This window comes from Coptis chinensis, chromosome 2 (genome assembly GCF_015680905.1).
Source record: "Coptis chinensis isolate HL-2020 chromosome 2, ASM1568090v1, whole genome shotgun sequence".
Lineage (NCBI taxonomy): Eukaryota > Viridiplantae > Streptophyta > Magnoliopsida > Ranunculales > Ranunculaceae > Coptis > Coptis chinensis.
In genome coordinates, this window is record NC_141457.1 from 64,659,599 (window position 1) to 64,676,874 (window position 17,276).

At 37.9% G+C, this 17,276-nt stretch overlaps 2 protein-coding genes and 1 pseudogene across 3 annotated transcripts; all 3 read right to left on the reverse strand.

The window, feature by feature from the left end:
• Nucleotides 1-758: 758 nt before the first annotated feature.
• LOC147517163 (nucleolin 2-like) lies at nt 759-3,770 on the reverse strand (annotated as a pseudogene). The gene is made up of 8 exons (XR_015213063.1): nt 3,600-3,770; nt 2,872-3,029; nt 2,706-2,796; nt 2,152-2,243; nt 1,999-2,075; nt 1,823-1,913; nt 1,150-1,418; nt 759-1,043 (listed from the first exon to the last, which is right to left on the reverse strand). The product of XR_015213063.1 is annotated as a nucleolin 2-like (transcript).
• A 128-nt stretch (nt 3,771-3,898) lies between these two features.
• On the reverse strand, nt 3,899-6,394 carry LOC147517164 (protein CELLULOSE SYNTHASE INTERACTIVE 1-like). The gene is made up of 4 exons (XM_086593499.1): nt 6,332-6,394; nt 5,773-5,845; nt 5,095-5,549; nt 3,899-4,045 (listed from the first exon to the last, which is right to left on the reverse strand). Exons 1-4 carry the CDS (start codon nt 6,377-6,379, stop codon nt 3,899-3,901), a joined length of 723 nt encoding a protein of 240 aa, XP_086449625.1. The 5' UTR covers nt 6,380-6,394.
• A 3,779-nt stretch (nt 6,395-10,173) lies between these two features.
• On the reverse strand, nt 10,174-12,870 carry LOC147517165 (uncharacterized). The gene is made up of 3 exons (XM_086593500.1): nt 11,474-12,870; nt 11,047-11,367; nt 10,174-10,948 (listed from the first exon to the last, which is right to left on the reverse strand). Exons 1-3 carry the CDS (start codon nt 12,868-12,870, stop codon nt 10,174-10,176), a joined length of 2,493 nt encoding a protein of 830 aa, XP_086449626.1.
• Nucleotides 12,871-17,276: the final 4,406 nt, after the last annotated feature.

Consider the following 17,276-nt stretch of genomic DNA (forward strand, 5'->3'; position numbering starts at 1 on the left):
ACTATTAACCTTTAAATGATATGATATTGATATGTTAATGGATTCTAAACCCTAAGTATAACAATTGAAATTTGAATGTAAACAGGTATTGTAGTCCATATTATCATGTCAATGCATTCAGAGCAACTTATGCTGGTTTTATATTTCCATTTGATAATGAGGAGGATTGGGGCAAGGTAAATTGCTTTTGACTTGTGCATGTTGTTATATGAACTGGTTAGGTTACTTATAAGGGTTTGACTTGTGCATTGTTTAATGTTCACTACCAAAAGAACGACTTTACTCGACTGACTATGGCTGTCGCGAAAGGTATTACCCGACAGACCAAAACTGCTGTAAGACCGTCGGAAAATACTCGGTCAGCATAGGCTTTCGACGGTTTTTATTGGTCAAAACAGGCCATCGGGGTTGAGGATCTTTGCCGACGGACATTCCTGCTGTTAATAACCGTCGGATATGCCGACTGTCAAAAACCGTCGGATAGTTGTTGCTGTCAAAAACTGTCGGATATTATTCCTGCTGCTACAAACCATTGGATATTCCTGCTGTTAAAAACCGTCGGATAGTTCTACTGTTATGAACCATCGGTTAGACCAGCTGTCACCAGTTGTCGGATATGCCAGCTGCTAGCCGTCGGGTACTTTGCTACTAGACAGTTTTTATCCGTCGGGTATTAGTTCTTTATTTAAAAAAAAATATTTTTTATAATAATTGTTTCAGGTATCCCAACATTACATTCTTGCAAGTTTCCACTCAAATGCTACAAACGCCAATGTATTCATAAAGAAACAATGTGTTCATAAAAAATAAAAAAAAATACGACATGTCGTTCACTAAGTATACATATTACTTCCTTCAGAAACCAAAAGTCAGCACCACACCATCTGTCTAGCAACCAATCCTAGTAATCTCTAGTACCTTAGCAATGACTAAGCACCAATTGTTTAGCAACCAATGGTCAGCTCTAAAGCACATAGTAACGCCACCATTGAATGTCTAACCAACTTGCATCTCTGATTGGGGAAAAGATTCCAACTCTACAACTAATTAAATGCATACTCAAATTAATAGTGATTCAAGTCACAATATGTTTTTAAAAAGCATAGTTAAAAATAATTATTAAACCAAAAAAAGTGGCACAAGTCTAACCTGATGCAATGAAGCTTGGCCTAGAGTTCGAACGACCCCTATTGCCTCCAAATCGACCTCTATCACTACCCTTCCTACCTCCTCTATCACCTCTGCCACGACCTCTGTCACTTCTACCACCAGAACCTCTCCCAGTCCAACTACCACCACCATCTCTACTTTCTCCTCTTGGTCTTGCCTCCTCAACTGACAATGGATAATCTCCAGATCCATCAAGTTCAAGAGCCTTTGACAAACTAGCATGATCAGCAAATTCAACGTAGGCAAGTCTGTGGAATAGACATGAATCTTTACCACATGTATGAATGAAATATACAGCTACCCTAAAAGAATGTACCCATAAAGAATACATCAACCAAGATAATTGAGTGAATCATCCCTGGCGAGTATTTTCATCACTCCATTTTTCACTACCGGTGTGTAGTGGGATTTAAAACTACAACGATTATTATTATGCCTCAAGTGAAGATTAAGAAGTTATCTAGAACAGAATAATGCTGAGCAAGTGAGTAGCATCCACTCAACAGTGAACCTAGGGGTAAGGCCAACGACAATATGCACGCTTTGTATCATTCCTCAATTTAATTACACGCGATAGCCAACATTGTAAGTGTAGATTGTAGTAAAAATAATATCTCATAACAAGAAAATCACAAGGAAATTTTTTACATACCCCTTCAAAGCACCGGATTCGTAATCCTTTGGGAGAGACACCCTTGCGATCTCCCCATAGGACGCAAAGTGCTACTGCAATGTGCTCTCAACTTGCCACCAAAGGATAGGTGAGAATAGTATCCAATTATATGATTTTAGTAGATAGTAACAATGTTCATCAAAACTCTACCTCCTAAGGCTTCCCTGATGTGTCAAAACCTCGAACAAAAACCGTAAGACATTGGCCTCCCTTCTGATACGAGTTTGTCTTTCTGCATTGGCATAATGAGAATTAGTAGTGAGAAGACCAAATAAAACAATTAAAAACACATGTAATATCAGCAATACCCAGATTGCGGGGTATTAAATGAACCCCTTGGCCTGGAATAATCAAGCCTCAGCTCCCGGCCATATAACTCCTGACCATTCAATTCCATGGCCTAATATAGAAAGACAGCAAATAAAAAAGAAATATTAGGAAAAGGATTAACACCGCAAAAAACTATAGACTCCTGTTCTACTCAAGAGCCACTTTTTAAGGATCCTGATGATATAGACAATCCACAAAGAAGCCAATGCGCTTAACTTTCTTCCAATTGGGTATTTGGAAAAAATTATCCCATACAGTTTCAATGAGGACTGCTACTGATGGGTATAGATACAAAAAACCACCTAATTATTGTGTGTAAGCTGAGATTATTTAAATCTCGTCTCTGTAAAAACCTTGTTGAGTTTCCTCAGTACATTCACATAGTTTTGTCGAAAGTTATCAAAATAAAATGTTAAGCCACAGTTGCATGTCATCAATTCAACTGATACAACTTCACTTGACTTGGCGACAAATTATTTAGAGATGGGACAGACAAAAAAACTTACTTTTGTGCATCTTCTTGACGCAAAACTTCGGTATGGGCATATCCCTTGGGTCTTCCTTCCTCATTTAATGTGAAACACACATCTACAACTTCACCAGCATCTTTGAAGAACGCTTCCCTATAACACAAATGAATATCCATGAGAAGAGCACCAAGGAGAATGCCAACGTCACAGGAATTATTAACAGCTTACACATCCTCTTTTTGAGCAGAAAATGGAAGGTTGCCCACAAACAGAGTATTTGTTACATTGGATGGAACTTGAGGTGTGGCAGGGGCTCTATTGTCCAGCTTGGCTTGCTTGTTATTTGTCTTTGGCGACTGAGCATCCTTCATTTCCACATCTGCGTCCTGCTTAAACATTCTAAATTAGAACAAACCGCATTTTTCAGTAGTGAAATATATCGAAGGGACATTCCAACTACATTTCAAATGCTGCAAGCTTCTCAGTCATTTCCCCTGAAAAGGACTGTTATATTGCAAAAAAATAGTCTCCATTCTTATATCCATTGGAATCGCTAAAAAAATATGTAAAAATTTAAAGAATAACATGCAAACCTATCCACCAAGAACCTTGATATAGCAAATAGTACATTTTACAAGTCTAAAACAATTAACCAGCTGCTAACCAAGTACTTGGCATAATGGGTTAAACTTTTATTTAAGAGCGTAATTTAAATAGAAATTCCACTCTAAACCTAAAGAAAACCGAGAAGGGAAATTTCCCAGTTCAAGATCACAATAGAAAAATGAGAAAACCACTCGTGAACATCCAGAAATATTTCAAAGGTGAAGTTCCCACTATAAACGCATTACACAATGAGATTTAGTGTGCAACTGATGTAACCAAGGGATGCACATACACGGTACACACAACAAAGAGTAAGAAACCAGACATTTCACAAAAATATTTCATCTTACATTTTTCTTCAAAGTCTTGGCAGGCTGTTCATCCTCGTTCTCATCAGATGGATCATCCTCAGAACTGCTGCTGTCCTTGGTGACTTTGCTAGGCTGCCAGAAAGGAGAATGAATACAACAGTCAACCCATATGTCATCTAAACCCACCAAAACAAGTTTTATACCAAAGTAATGAATACATCAATGGGAAGTGAGACCTAAGAGGCGAAGACTCTAGAACGATATTGGAGGAAATTACATAGTAAATTAACTAACAATTGACAAAATATAGTGACAACGATATTCAGAAGGTCCACTCCTTATTGGCAATGAAAATAATCAGCATAGCAGCCGCTCCAAATTTCAGAAGGTCCACTTTTGCTTTGAGGCAGTAGTGTGTACTCCTTAGCAACAGAACCCATCATTACAACCGGGTCAATCTGGATTGTTACTTTCCCGAATGAGCTCTGTCATTGGATTAAAAAAAAAGTCAGTTTCAGTTTCTGATAATAGTGAAACTTAATAAAGCTATCAGAATCTATTTCTTTTGTCTTGTTTTCTTAATTGATGATTAATTGATTATGCTTAATAAGTAACTCACTTTCCCAAATTTGCTCTTGTTCTTACAGGTAATGTGAAGTTTTTGACCTTTTGGAGGATTATCTAGTGCCCATGCAAAGCCCTTGTCCCACTTTCGGGGAGTAGGACCCGGTTGAAACAACCTGAAAAGTGAAAACAAACAAGTGTGTTCTATAAATGTTACATGTCTTGGAAGCATATAAAGGTCATGAAAATGGAAGGAGAAAGTAATTTCAAATTTGGATCTGGATCTCAGAACAACTTTCAAAGCAGAGTGGCAAATGAAATGCAATGGCGTTATGGAAGGAGTCAACAAAATCTAACGACTTTTCATGCAACATGCATGATATATGAATTAGCTAATATTCTTATATAGCACCTAAGCAGCAGCTACTTCAACATAATGCCAAATCATCACAGAGTCTAGCTTCCATATGAGGGAGACAAGAGAGGCTACGCATACCGCTTCATGGGAAATTGGGCATGTATTCAAAGAGTGAAATTTGGATGCCACGTAAAGAAAGGTGATGTCGCGACCACTTCCGGGCGAATGAAAGTTCCAAATTATGACCATGAAGTGAAGCAATGACCCACATAATTTTCAATGATTTTATTTATCTCCGAGGTTGTTTACCATTTCCTTTCAAGGGAGGGCGGGAGTTTAGCTCAGAAAAAATTACACTATTTTTACTTATTATTCTAAATATGAAAGCTCATGATAGAATTGAGGCAGCGTGGAGAATTCCTGAAGACATGCAATCTATCAATGAAAGTACCCAATAATCGGTGAGGTTTGACTTGTTAAGCAACAGTTCAGTTTCAAACAGAATCAAAACCATGGAAGCATGGTCCTAGGGCCTTATATATTCAAAAGGCAAGTTTGTAAAGAAGCTTATGTCAATAGAAAACAATTGATTGACTTGACACTTTTTCTTACCTGCGTCTGCCTGGGCGGAGTATTTCCAAGTGTGATTTTGCAGTAGACACTAGCATTGCCAACATATTGCTTCAAATTGTTTCCACGCTTAATGGTGACCACTAACGTCCCAGGTAAACAATGTAGAAGAAGTTCCGCCTTTTCCTGGAATCGGGGTGGACCAGACTGAATCAAGTACTGCAGCAAAGGAATTGCCTCTGCAGCAGCCACTAACTGAGTTTTAGAGACTTTGGCTGGGCAAGCTGACCAAGCTTGCCTGAGATGGAAAAGTGAATCCAAAGCAGCTTCTTGAGTTGCCTCCGAACCAGTCTTGAGTGATGTGACCAAGTGGGGGATGTTGAGTGTCGCAGGCTCAGTGGCCCTCAGACGTGGGAAATTGCTAAATAGTGAATTAAGAGCTTTGAGGTACTCCTTGTTCACACTTCCAGTAGCCCATAAATCCTTTTCTATAGCAGCTGCAGGAATGAACAAATTCACCAGACACAAGAAATATTAGTTATGAACATGAAAAAACACAGAGGAGCACTAAGGAACAACTAATATCAGTTATATTAAAGCAAACCAGTATCAAACTAGTAAGACACTACACATACAAATAGAAAAACTAAAACATACAAGAAATCACAAACCACCTAATTCACAACATCATGAAACACTATGCACATTAGTTAGATTCACCTTCACACCCAATGGGAAAATTTAGCCGCCGCAAGTGAGACAATGTGGATGCATATGTCAAGCGATTCAACACCTGTCAGATAAGAAACATGTTAAGTACAACTTCAAACGTGATAAACTCAAGTTTCTGCTTAATGTCGAAGGAGCTAATATGAGAAATACCAATTAGTGTGCCCAGTCCTCCTCCTTACAAGAGTATAAAGCAGATAATAGTGTTCGTTGATTTTAGAGATGCTTTTCAAACACACAAACAAGGGAAATAAAAAAAGCGAAACATTTACGGTGATGAAATCAAGAGAAATACCAATTAGCCGAGACATACTAAATGCAAATTACAACTGCAGAAGAAAAAGTAAATAGTTGGTCTTGCACAAACTCAAAGCGATTCTTGAGAAGGATATATAATTCTAGATCTTAAAAGCGTAATTCAGTTTAATCGTAATAACAATTTCCAAAAAATCTACCACATATGAGCTGCAGTTTAGGTGAACAAATTCATGTTTTCAGCATTAGAGCAAAATTATACATACAAATTATTTAAATGAGATCGGTTCCTAACCCGTTTTACATCGTCAAAGTTGTCTTCATCTTGACCCGGCCAGTTCATTGACGATCACAAGACTTGAACCTTCCATTGCCTCTTCTTAGAATATCCATTGACAATCCCAGAGAGCACTTTTCGCCTAAAGGCCACTCATGCCAACAATCAACAAATGAACTACTCAATTCCAATTGTTACTCGTTTCGCTTCAATTGCTTTTTACAAAATGAATTTCTGTTAAAACCAATATCACCACTACTCTTGAAACTCATAGTAGATGATGAAAGGGCATCCAAACAAAGACATGGGCAAGTGTGTGAGTCCACAACTGATGAACCTATAAGTGATATAGCCCCCACCATCTTCTTAGCTCTCACACACAGATTCTTTCCAAACTTCACCAAAACTTCTTCTTCAACACAGTAAACTACAGAAAAATAAGAGATACCCTCTTGGTAAAATTTGAAAATAAGTAATAAGGTATTGAAAAAAACCGACCAGACATTTTATGAGGTCCAAATGAAAGAAGATACTTAGAATGCTATTTAGAGGGTTTTGAGGGTCTGTCAACACTGACCAGACATTTTATGAGGTCCAAATCACTCCTTGTAAGCTATTCACTTATAACTTGGCTTTTGCTCTACCATCTGTACACTTTTCTCCTACCAAATGTTGTCTTTCCAACTTGGTGGGTGGTATGGGATGCCCATGTGGCAGAATTGGATAGGATATAAGAGTCGTGCAAGATTCCATGCAGAAAAAGTGGAAATAGTACATTCGAGACAAAATCTAAACCTTAGATTCCGTTGCATTTGTTTAACTTTGCATTGATTCGAGACGAAATCTAAACCAAATAAAGTCACAATGTCCATGCTACTTACATATAGATAGAAAAAAACAAAAACCTGGAAAAAAAAAAGATAGGGCAGATTCAGAGAAAGAAATATTTAGTCATTGAAGTGAAAATATTACCTGAAATTCAGTATTATTCAGATCCTCAATGGCCTTAATTAGCATCCAAATCTTTAGTCCTAAAGGTAACAAACATATAATCCTTATTCTCTCGCGATTCTTTGCCTTTCATCATTCTGACCTGCAATAGGAAAAATGTCAATCTTAAATCTTTAGGTGTAATGAAGAAAGGTAAAACCACCATAAAAACCATAAACATTACCTCAGTGACTTCTCCTACTAACTCACAGAAGCCCTTTAGATCCTTCCCAGAAGCATCATGCGGAATACCACCAACATACATCTCAGAACCATACAATCAAATTTCAAAAATGCATCCACCAAAAGGGAAAAAAACATAGGTAACACATATGATGAATATTAGGGGGAAAGGATGAAAGTATTCACTTACATGTGTAACTCCACCTTCTTGTCCATGCAAAACATATAAAAGCTCCATATTGCCCTAAGAAACAGGATGGAGTGAAATATGAGTTTCTCGCCATGAATAGAAACAAGCAGAAATCGTAGAAGAAAGAAAAAGAATTACTTACATCTATAATAGCACCAAAGAACTTCGGTTAACGTGGGGTGAATCCAAAAAAACAAAACATCTGCCATCCTTCTCCCTCTTCCTTTATCTGGGCTTGGGACCAGCAATGCAAACTCATAAGTTTGCACAGGCGGAGTTACCAAGGGGGTTGGTAGAACACAACTCAATTATTGCTTTCCTAAGAACCATATTACATAGTGATAAAAAATATACATCACAACCACGAAACCTAAAAGGAAATAACGAAAAGCCAATAGTTTACTTAGTACTTGGCACTAGTAAAAGCCAATAAAAACATTTAAGTAAATGAGCAGTGTTTCAAGAAGGTGACCCAATGATTACAACATTAGCAGTTCTTTGGGCCAGATAACACTCCCTTGAGCGACCTCGCCAAGCTTTGATCTCCAATCATCATGAGGCAATGGTAGTACAGCACCTCCGTCATAAACCACGTTCACATGAACTTTGAAGTTCCCCTTTTCCAATCTCCTGTTACCAAACTCGGTATTAGGATCAATATCTTGCACGATACCTCTCGCCACGATTCTAAGTGGCCAACCACCACGCAGATCACATTCTTTACCAATATATTCATTGACAACCTACAAATTTAAATTGTGTTATCAGTCTTTCCTTATAAGAGATGTTTTTCAAAAATAACTTCGAATAATTACCGGGGAAACGTGACTAGAACGTGGCGATTCAACATCTGCCATAGGCATTCTTCCTTGGCTCATAAATTCTCTCAACAAAGTTGAATTCTCCAACACTGTATTCTGAAGCACATCTACCCTCTTCACAAGGTCCGTGTTCATCTCTTTCAAAGCTAAATTCTGTTACGCCACAACTTTCATCTTCTTCACCGATGTTTTGCAGATCCCTTCACCTAAGCCTCGAAAACAACCCCTACTATCTGGCCCAAGAACCTGTACTTAATGGACAATCGATTTAGTACCCTTAAAATCATGTCGAACAACAATTAATTACAATAACTATGATTCAATATGAGACCTTTGTGAGGGCATCATTCACCGACGTCTCTCGTGACTCCGGGTGCAAAGCAGTGTAGTCATTAAACTTTTCCTAGTAAATCGGATAAACAAAAATATCTCAAATTACTATTTTAAAAATAATTTAGTATCTCAATTCTTATTAAGTCAGTACACTAACAACTAGCTTCGGATCTTGGTGTTCCCCATTCTTTCTTTTATGATTGTGCATATATTGGTCCAATCTAGTGATAGATGACACAGGGACCCCTTTCTCCTTTGCCATTTCAACTTTAGCTACAACTGCAGATTTCCTCCCAAGACACGAAGAGTTTTTTTGTTGCTAACGATTTTCTGTGTTCCTCAAACTAGAAGCCTGCACATGTTAAAGTTAGTAATAGTGAACTTTAATTTATATCAAAACACATATACCTAATCACCATGAAATAAAACAGAAAACCCATTAACCTTGAATTTCTCGGAATTGCAATTATCCACAAATTGTCGCCAATCTTGTAGAGGAATTCCTTGTTTGGGATGTTCCCTCACAAAGGAAGGAGGTTGATCTTTGACGTATTTTTTGAACAACTCATGCTTGTACTCCTTCCACGCTTTTTGAAATTTGCTTATTGTCCAATCCGTGTCAATAGTATCGATGTTTTCAAACACATACATTCTTCCTAAAGTTTTAATAGCTTTGGGTATGATGCTCTCATGTGAACGAACTGGTTTCCAGCTATCATAGCGAATTGGGATGTCACGGCGAGCAATGTGACCAAGCTTGGTGATGAAATGGTCAACCTCTTCTTTGGGCTCATTTGATTGACCCCACTCATTAAGCTTAATGATTACCTTCTCATAGCCTTCGGGCAGCTCCTCTGAAACACCTATCGAAGGACCTTTTGTTTCCTTAGAAGAGGAAGTTGATGCACCAGAAATGTGTGTCTCACCTGCATATATCAACCAAATTTGTTAGTAAGATCAAAACAATGGTACGGAAAATTGAAAACTAAAAGTTATCTCCATTACCTAAGTCATCACCAAGGTTGTCACTTAGTGAATGTGAGTTGCTATGTGTTTGTCCCTCGTCCATGTGCAAAAAGCTGTAATACAATACAACAAGTATGCATGTCCATGGTGCAAAGATCAAGATCAGTTAATTTTTTATTTAAATTTCTATTTAACTAGCAAGAGAAAGCATTCCATAAAAGGCCTATTATGCACACATGAAAAATACAGCTGGAAAAGAAAAAGATTCAAGTACAGACATACCCTATTCAAACAAAAAGTTGCACTTAATCAAAGAACTACCAAAATTTTAATACCACAAAACTCACACCACTAAGTCAACACAAAATATAAATGGACTATGTTTTAGATCTCTTTCTTTTTCTGTTACTCTCAACAACTTCAAACATGTCGTCTGGGTCGTTGAATATCAGTTCATCCACTATAGAAATGTCGAGGTTGTTAGGCCCTATATTTGAATCATTCACCACTCTTTCCTCTGAGAGACACGGTCCACCTTCATCAAAATACACTTTTCTTGGAACCTCCAGCACTACATGCCATTCAAGATTCTTGGGATCTTGGGAATAGAAAACATGAGTAGCCTTCTCTGCAAGAATAAATGGTTCATCACATATATGGTCCGAACTGAGTTGATTGGATAAGTTGACCAACCTCAACTTTGCTTCCTCATCCACTTTCACACCAAGTTGTGTGCACTTAGCCCAATCACACTTGAACAAAACAGTCTTGTAGCCTTCACGATAATTTAGTTGAACAATGTTTGTTAGAACGCCATAGTAATATGCATCTTCATCAATTGGATTTTTATCCTTAGAACTAGAACGGAAAGTTGTAGGGCAACTTGTGGTAACACCGCTGTTTTGGTTCCTTTTATTTTTCTGATAGTCTTTGGTGATGAAGAGAAACCCATTGACACAATACTTATGGTACTTTGTAGCAAAGCGTGTAGGTCCCCTAACTAAATCCTTGAAGTGATCATCAGTGGATTCGAGGAACTCCTGCTGTTTTGTCAACCATGTGATGAAATCATCAGAACACAATGCCACCCTAGTGTGCCCAGTCCTCCTCCTTGCACTTGTTCTATTGTCCTCAATGAAGCTAGTGTACTTCCTAAATGATTTTTGAAGTAATAAAGTCAGTTAGGATTATGTATATAATTTAGATTGTGTTAAGTTTCTAACAACTTTAATACAACGTGATATACTTACTTGTGCCATCTGTCATAACTGGGATGACTTCTTAGTAACCATTGGCGTGCTTGTTCATACTCCACACCTTCCAATAAATACTTTGCACTTGGGATAAGTGGCCCACCCTCATTGGCAGTGTGGTTGTCATCTACACTATCCAAAAAATCTGGTAAAACATCAGGTTCATTTTCAGCCATCCTATCAAGTTTATCTAAAAGACCACCTCCTCCTTTATATCCAACACAATACATTAGTGTCTCCTCCTTCAAGTAACGCTCTGCAATACACCCTTTCGGGCGCGCTTTGTTGGTAACATAATCCTTGAAATATTTCATGTACCTTAAAAAAGTATTTTAGAAGCAATAGAATCTTAAAAATAAGAAAATAAATAAATAAAATAAGTAACAAAAATCAGGCTACGTACCTTTCAAAACAATACATCTACCTAAAGAAAACAGGCCCACAAAGGCGAGCCTCATGAGCTAAGTGAATAGGAAGATGCATCATAGTAACAAACAATGATGGTGGGCAGATTCTCTCCAGCGTGCACAATGCCTTGACCATACCCCTTTCCAGTACATCAAGTGTTTCAATCTCTACTTTCTTCGAACATAAAGCACTAAAGAAAGTACAAATGGTAGTAATAATTGTTCGAGCTTCTTTTCTGTTGCCATCTCTATAAGCATGCTGTATTAATACCGGCAACAAATGTTGCGTTAGAATATGATAGTCATGTGACTTCATTTGTCTCAAATCCATTGAATCTCCTTTGATAATATTAGACCAGTTGCCACTAAACCCAACAGGTACACTAAGATTGCGCAAGGTTTGGATGAACAACTTCTTCTCCTCTTTTCGAAGCCAAAAGATACCTTGAGGCATAACCTGTTTCCCGCCAAGCTTAGTCACCCAATATTTCTTCTTTCTCTTCATGCGCTTTAAATCTTTGCGTGCATTGACACCATCTTTAGTTTTCCCTTTCGTATTCAACATCAAAGCAAGAATAATTTCACATACATTTTTTTCAATATGCATGACATCAAGGTTATGACGGACGAGAATGTATTTCCAATACTTGAGCTTAAAGAAGATAGATCGCTTCGAAAACCACAAATTTCCTTTATTCCCTTCCTTATTCTTGCCGAGGTTCCCAAATTGATGATTTTTCAAACACTTAGTCATTCTCTTAACTTCAACTCCAGTCAACCTTATTGGTTGCTCACCTTCTTCCTTTGTCTTATCATAGGTGCTTTCTCTTGTATCATTTCTAGCCTCGGATCTCAATGGAAGCCACCGTCTACTTCTCATATATACATGCTTACTTCCATGGTGAAGTCTTATACGAGCAGTTTTCGGACCACAAGGAGGGCAAGCGAATTTTCCCTTAGTTTTGCAGCCAAAGATATTCCCATAAGTTGGAAAATCATGGATTGTCCACAATAAAATGGCACACATATGGAACTCTTCACCTTTGAATGCATCTTTAACCATCACCCCATCACGCCACAATTCTTGGAGTTCTTTAACCAACAGCTGCAAATAAACGTCAATATTATTACCTGGTTGCTTTGGACCCTCAATGAGAGTTGAAAGCATGGTGAATTGAGACTTCATGCATAGCCAAGGCGGGAGGTTATAGTTCACAAGCATTACAGGCCATGAACTGTGTTGCACTCCAAAGTTGCCATAAGGAGTAAAACCATCAGTGGTTAGTCCCAAGCGAACATTCTGTGGCTCTACAGAGAAGTCTGGATATTTTAAATTGACTTGCTTCCACACTGCCAAGTCAACAGGATGCCTCATCGTGCCAGGCTTTGATTCTCCAGTAGAATGCCACTGCATCTCCTTTGCCACCCAAGGCACACTATACAATCGCTTCAACCTTTCCGTAAATGGAAAATATCGCAAGACCTTAGCAGGCACCCTGGTTCACTTCCTCAAATCCTCAATGGTTGGAGTTTTGTATCTAGAAACACCACAAGTAGGACAGGTAACCTAAAATTCATTCTTTTCCCAATACAAGATGCAGTCGTTTCTACATGCATCAATCTTCTTGCATTTTAGTTTCAAGTCTTTAATCATCTTATCTGCCTGTAGTTATTCTCTGGTATCTTGTTACCAGCAGGTAACACTATGCGGAGTAGTTGAAGCAATACGGTAAAACTCTTATCACTCCACCCATTTGTGTACTTCAGGTTAAGGAGTTTCATGAAAAATCTAAGAACACTAAAGTCACATCCAGGATATAATGCAGTCATTGCTTCATGCAAGTTAGCATTAAAAGAAACACCGTCTACGACTTCTCCCCCCTCTGTACAACCTCCTGGATCATCTCCACGAAAAGTGTCCAAGTTGTCAAGACTAAACTCTTGAGCAATGGTGTGGAAAGCAGCATTCATGTCAACCACATGCACGTTCTCTTGAAATCCCGACCCTCTTTCATTGTGTTGTTCTACCACTTCTTTCTCACAGTGCAAGAACCATATTTTATATGTCTTGTCAAATCCATAGCTAAAACAATGTATGGCAACATTATCGTGGCTCATTGCCGCACCTTGGTTTCGACACTTTCGACAAGAACATGGTATGCATTCTTGTTAACGTGGTGTTCCGAGGCAAAGGCTACAAACTCTGTAACACCTCTTATAAAACGCGAATGCCGGAAATCATCTAGATCAATCCAACTTTTATCTATCAAGCACGTTGACTCCATGATGTACTTCTACGAGATAAGAAAGAACAAATGAAACTTTAAACAAGAAAAATAGCTAAATAGTTATGTAGAGGCATACATTGACTTCAAGCTAACTCTATGCATACACTAACCTAATATTCATTACCAAAGTTAGATGAAACTAGAGTTGAACACATATATTCATGCATCTTATATAATCAACAATACATACACAAACATATTGGTGTTGTAATAAGAAAGACATCAATCCTACAATGCTAGCAGGACATTTCTATTTGAAAAATCAGTCGCTTTTCAAAGAGTAAAAATAGTAGAATAGTTTAACTTAGTTAACTAGATTGCTCTCAAACTACCTTAACTTTTCGATCTTTTACAGAACCAAGCACAATGTGGCAATTTTATTTTGATACATCATCCTCATTTGACTAACACATTTGATTAAAGCATTGCTCAAATAATAATAAGATGAGTTGCTTTAAACCAAATCAAAGTCAGTAGCCTTTGATTTGAAGGTATGATACTAGTATGCTACATATGATACTAGTCTCCATACACCTCTTCTGTTCTAATATTTTTTTGGCATTGAAGGTATATGATACTAGTCTGCTACAATTACTTCTACAATTGTAAAGCTATATAAACACGACATTTCTAATTCCACAAAATGCATTACCACTAGTATAAAGCCCGCTTATCTATCACATGTTTCATCAAACAATGTTGAAAATAAAAACACTTTACTCACATTAGGAACTGAAAAATATAATATGGGGAAAAATAAAAATGCATTCTTACAGTTGGTTATATATCAAATGGAGCTTTCAGAATTCGTATAAGAGACAAAAAAAAAAGATAGCCAGTGCACATATATAGAATACTAAATTTTCACCGACACTAAAATATAGAATACACACTTATAGAAAGCAAAGAAAAACAACCAAGGAACCTGCTTGGCATCCAAAGCAATTTAAACAAGAAGATCATACATTATGTAAGAAGCCCTTTGTCGAACCACACAAATCAAATTGGACAAACTTACCAGAAATTATGGCGACGTAATATGGTCTTTAGACGAATATTCTCAGAGCTGAAATTAATCAAACACAACTTTTAATAAAACAGCTAGAAAAGAAATCATGTTACACTTATCGAACACAAGTTTTAAATAAATAACTTAAGTTTCCATCTTTTAAAAGCCGGTGTTCAAACGAGTGGTAGTGGAAGTGAAGGAGGAGATGTGTGGTGGTAGAGAGATGAGGTGGTGGCTTTGTAGTGAAGGAAAGTGAAGATTTTTTAAGGATTAAACATGCAAAAACTACCCTCCACCTTCTCTCCACTGGGGGCAGGTGCACAATGACAACATCACCACCACAAGCCAACTATGACATCATCACTACTACAATAGATGGACCAGTGATGAGTTTCATGAACAAAAGATTAAGGACACTGAAAAAAAAAGTACAACAAAATACTCCAAATCGAAGAAGCTTCTTCACAAGGCAAACCTATTAACAAAAAGGAGAAGTCTTAAAAACTAAACCTTCGATACTTACTTTAATAGATGAGTATGAAAAACTACATCAGCCCCTGTACACTGTTGTTCAAGAAGAAGTCTTTTTGAACAACAAGCCCAAGGAAGAAAAATAAGATGATGACGTGGTGGAGAATAAGGTAGAAGATCTTTTGAAGTTACTATACTTTAGTTGTTTATTTGATATGAAACAACAGAGTGATTTTACTTTTACTATGTTGACTAGAACCCATGAACGTGGTTGTTGTTTAACTTTAAAAAAAAAATAATAAAAAAAAAATCAAACATTGAAATTACCTATTCAGGTTGAGAAGGGCGGTGTCTGTGGTGCCAATGAAAATCAAGAGTTTCACGAGGTAATGGTGTAATCAGCAGGGCTATTGCAGAAGGCGAATAGTAGTAGATGAAGGAGAAGCTGAAAACTCGGAAGTTTTAGAGTTGGCTTAATTATTTTAATTTTAGAGTGGTTTAATTTTTCATGAAATTTTAGCGTGGGAAGTGAAATCTTTGCCGCCTGATAATTGAATAGATATCTTGTGGTTAAGTAAGTAAATGCGCCATGTTTAGGTGTCTGTTGGAAACAAACAATGGTTAAAGCCCGTCCAACTAGCCGATAGCTAAAAACTCTCGTGCAACCGTCGGAAAGAATAAAACAATTGGAATACCCCCGAGAAAATACGCGACGGATGGCCAACTAATACCCGATGGATAAAAGGCGTTGGTAACTTCCTATGGTTATAAACCGTCGGGTAATCTTTCAAGAGTCTGTCAGGTAAAGTTGTTTTTTTGGTAGTGGTTAATGACATGTTCAACCAGAAAACCATGTAGACCCTCCACCACTTGAGAGGCATCCAGGTAGGCCTAGAAAACAGAGAATAAAAGCTGATGATGAAGAGAAGGCGACAAGTAACAAAAAGTGCAAGAAATGTCATGAGCCAGGGCACAGTAGGAGGACATGTCCACTAGGAAAGGGTGAAGGTAGGAAATCCAAAAAATCAAAGCAATCAACTGAAACCAATGAAGACAATGAAGCCAATGAAGCTGAGCCTCAAAATGTGGACAACAATGAAGGTGAACCTTAAGTTGAGAATGTCGACAATAATAAAGGTAAACCTCAAGTGAATGATATCCCTATAACAACTAGAGGTGGTGACAGAAGAGGTGGTGGCAGGAGAGGTGGTGGCAGGAGAGGTAGGGATCACAATGTCAATGTGCATGAAGTAGTGAATGAACCTGAAGTTCAGGAAGTAGTGAATGATATCCCTAGAGCAACTAGAGGTGGTAGAGCTGGTGTTACAATTGGTGGTAGAGCTGGTGGTACAACTGGTGGTAGAGTTGGTGGTACAACTGGTAGTAGAGTTGAGAACCCAAGAAGATATAGTACAAGAAGTGTTGTAGGCAGAGGAGGTGGCAGAGGCTTGGGCTGGTGGTTAGGTGAAGATTCACAACCACCCTCCACACCAGGACAATCAACACTTTGCCCTGTGTTCAGTGAGTCTCTTACTCAATCCCAACCCAGTTAGTGGATGTCTTGCTTAGTTGAGATACTCTGTTTATTAGGCAATGACATGTTTTTCGTTTGTCATTTCATTTTGATGGTGGAGATAGACTGACTGACTGTTGAATTTGTTGTTGATGGCAATGTTGAAACATTTTGGTGGTATTTTGTTGGTTGTTTACAAACTTAAGCATCTGTGTCTCTGTTTGAATGAATGAATGAAGACTAATCATATTTTTTAAAGTTTTGTAATAACTGTTATAGGCAGAATATTATGTTTATTCATATAGAGTACTGATTACATCCTCTCAGTCTCTCACACTCTCTCACAGTACTCTCACACAGTCAGTCACACCATCTGCACTAGTAGGTAGATGACATTGTTCACATAGGAGACAACCCCTATAGATAGAAGATTCTTCTTTGCATAGTTGACAGACTAGTGCAATCACCTCTTTGTTTGAGTAAATCTCCTGCACAGCACCACAACCATTCCTTGAGCACCTAAGAAACTTTTTCTCTAG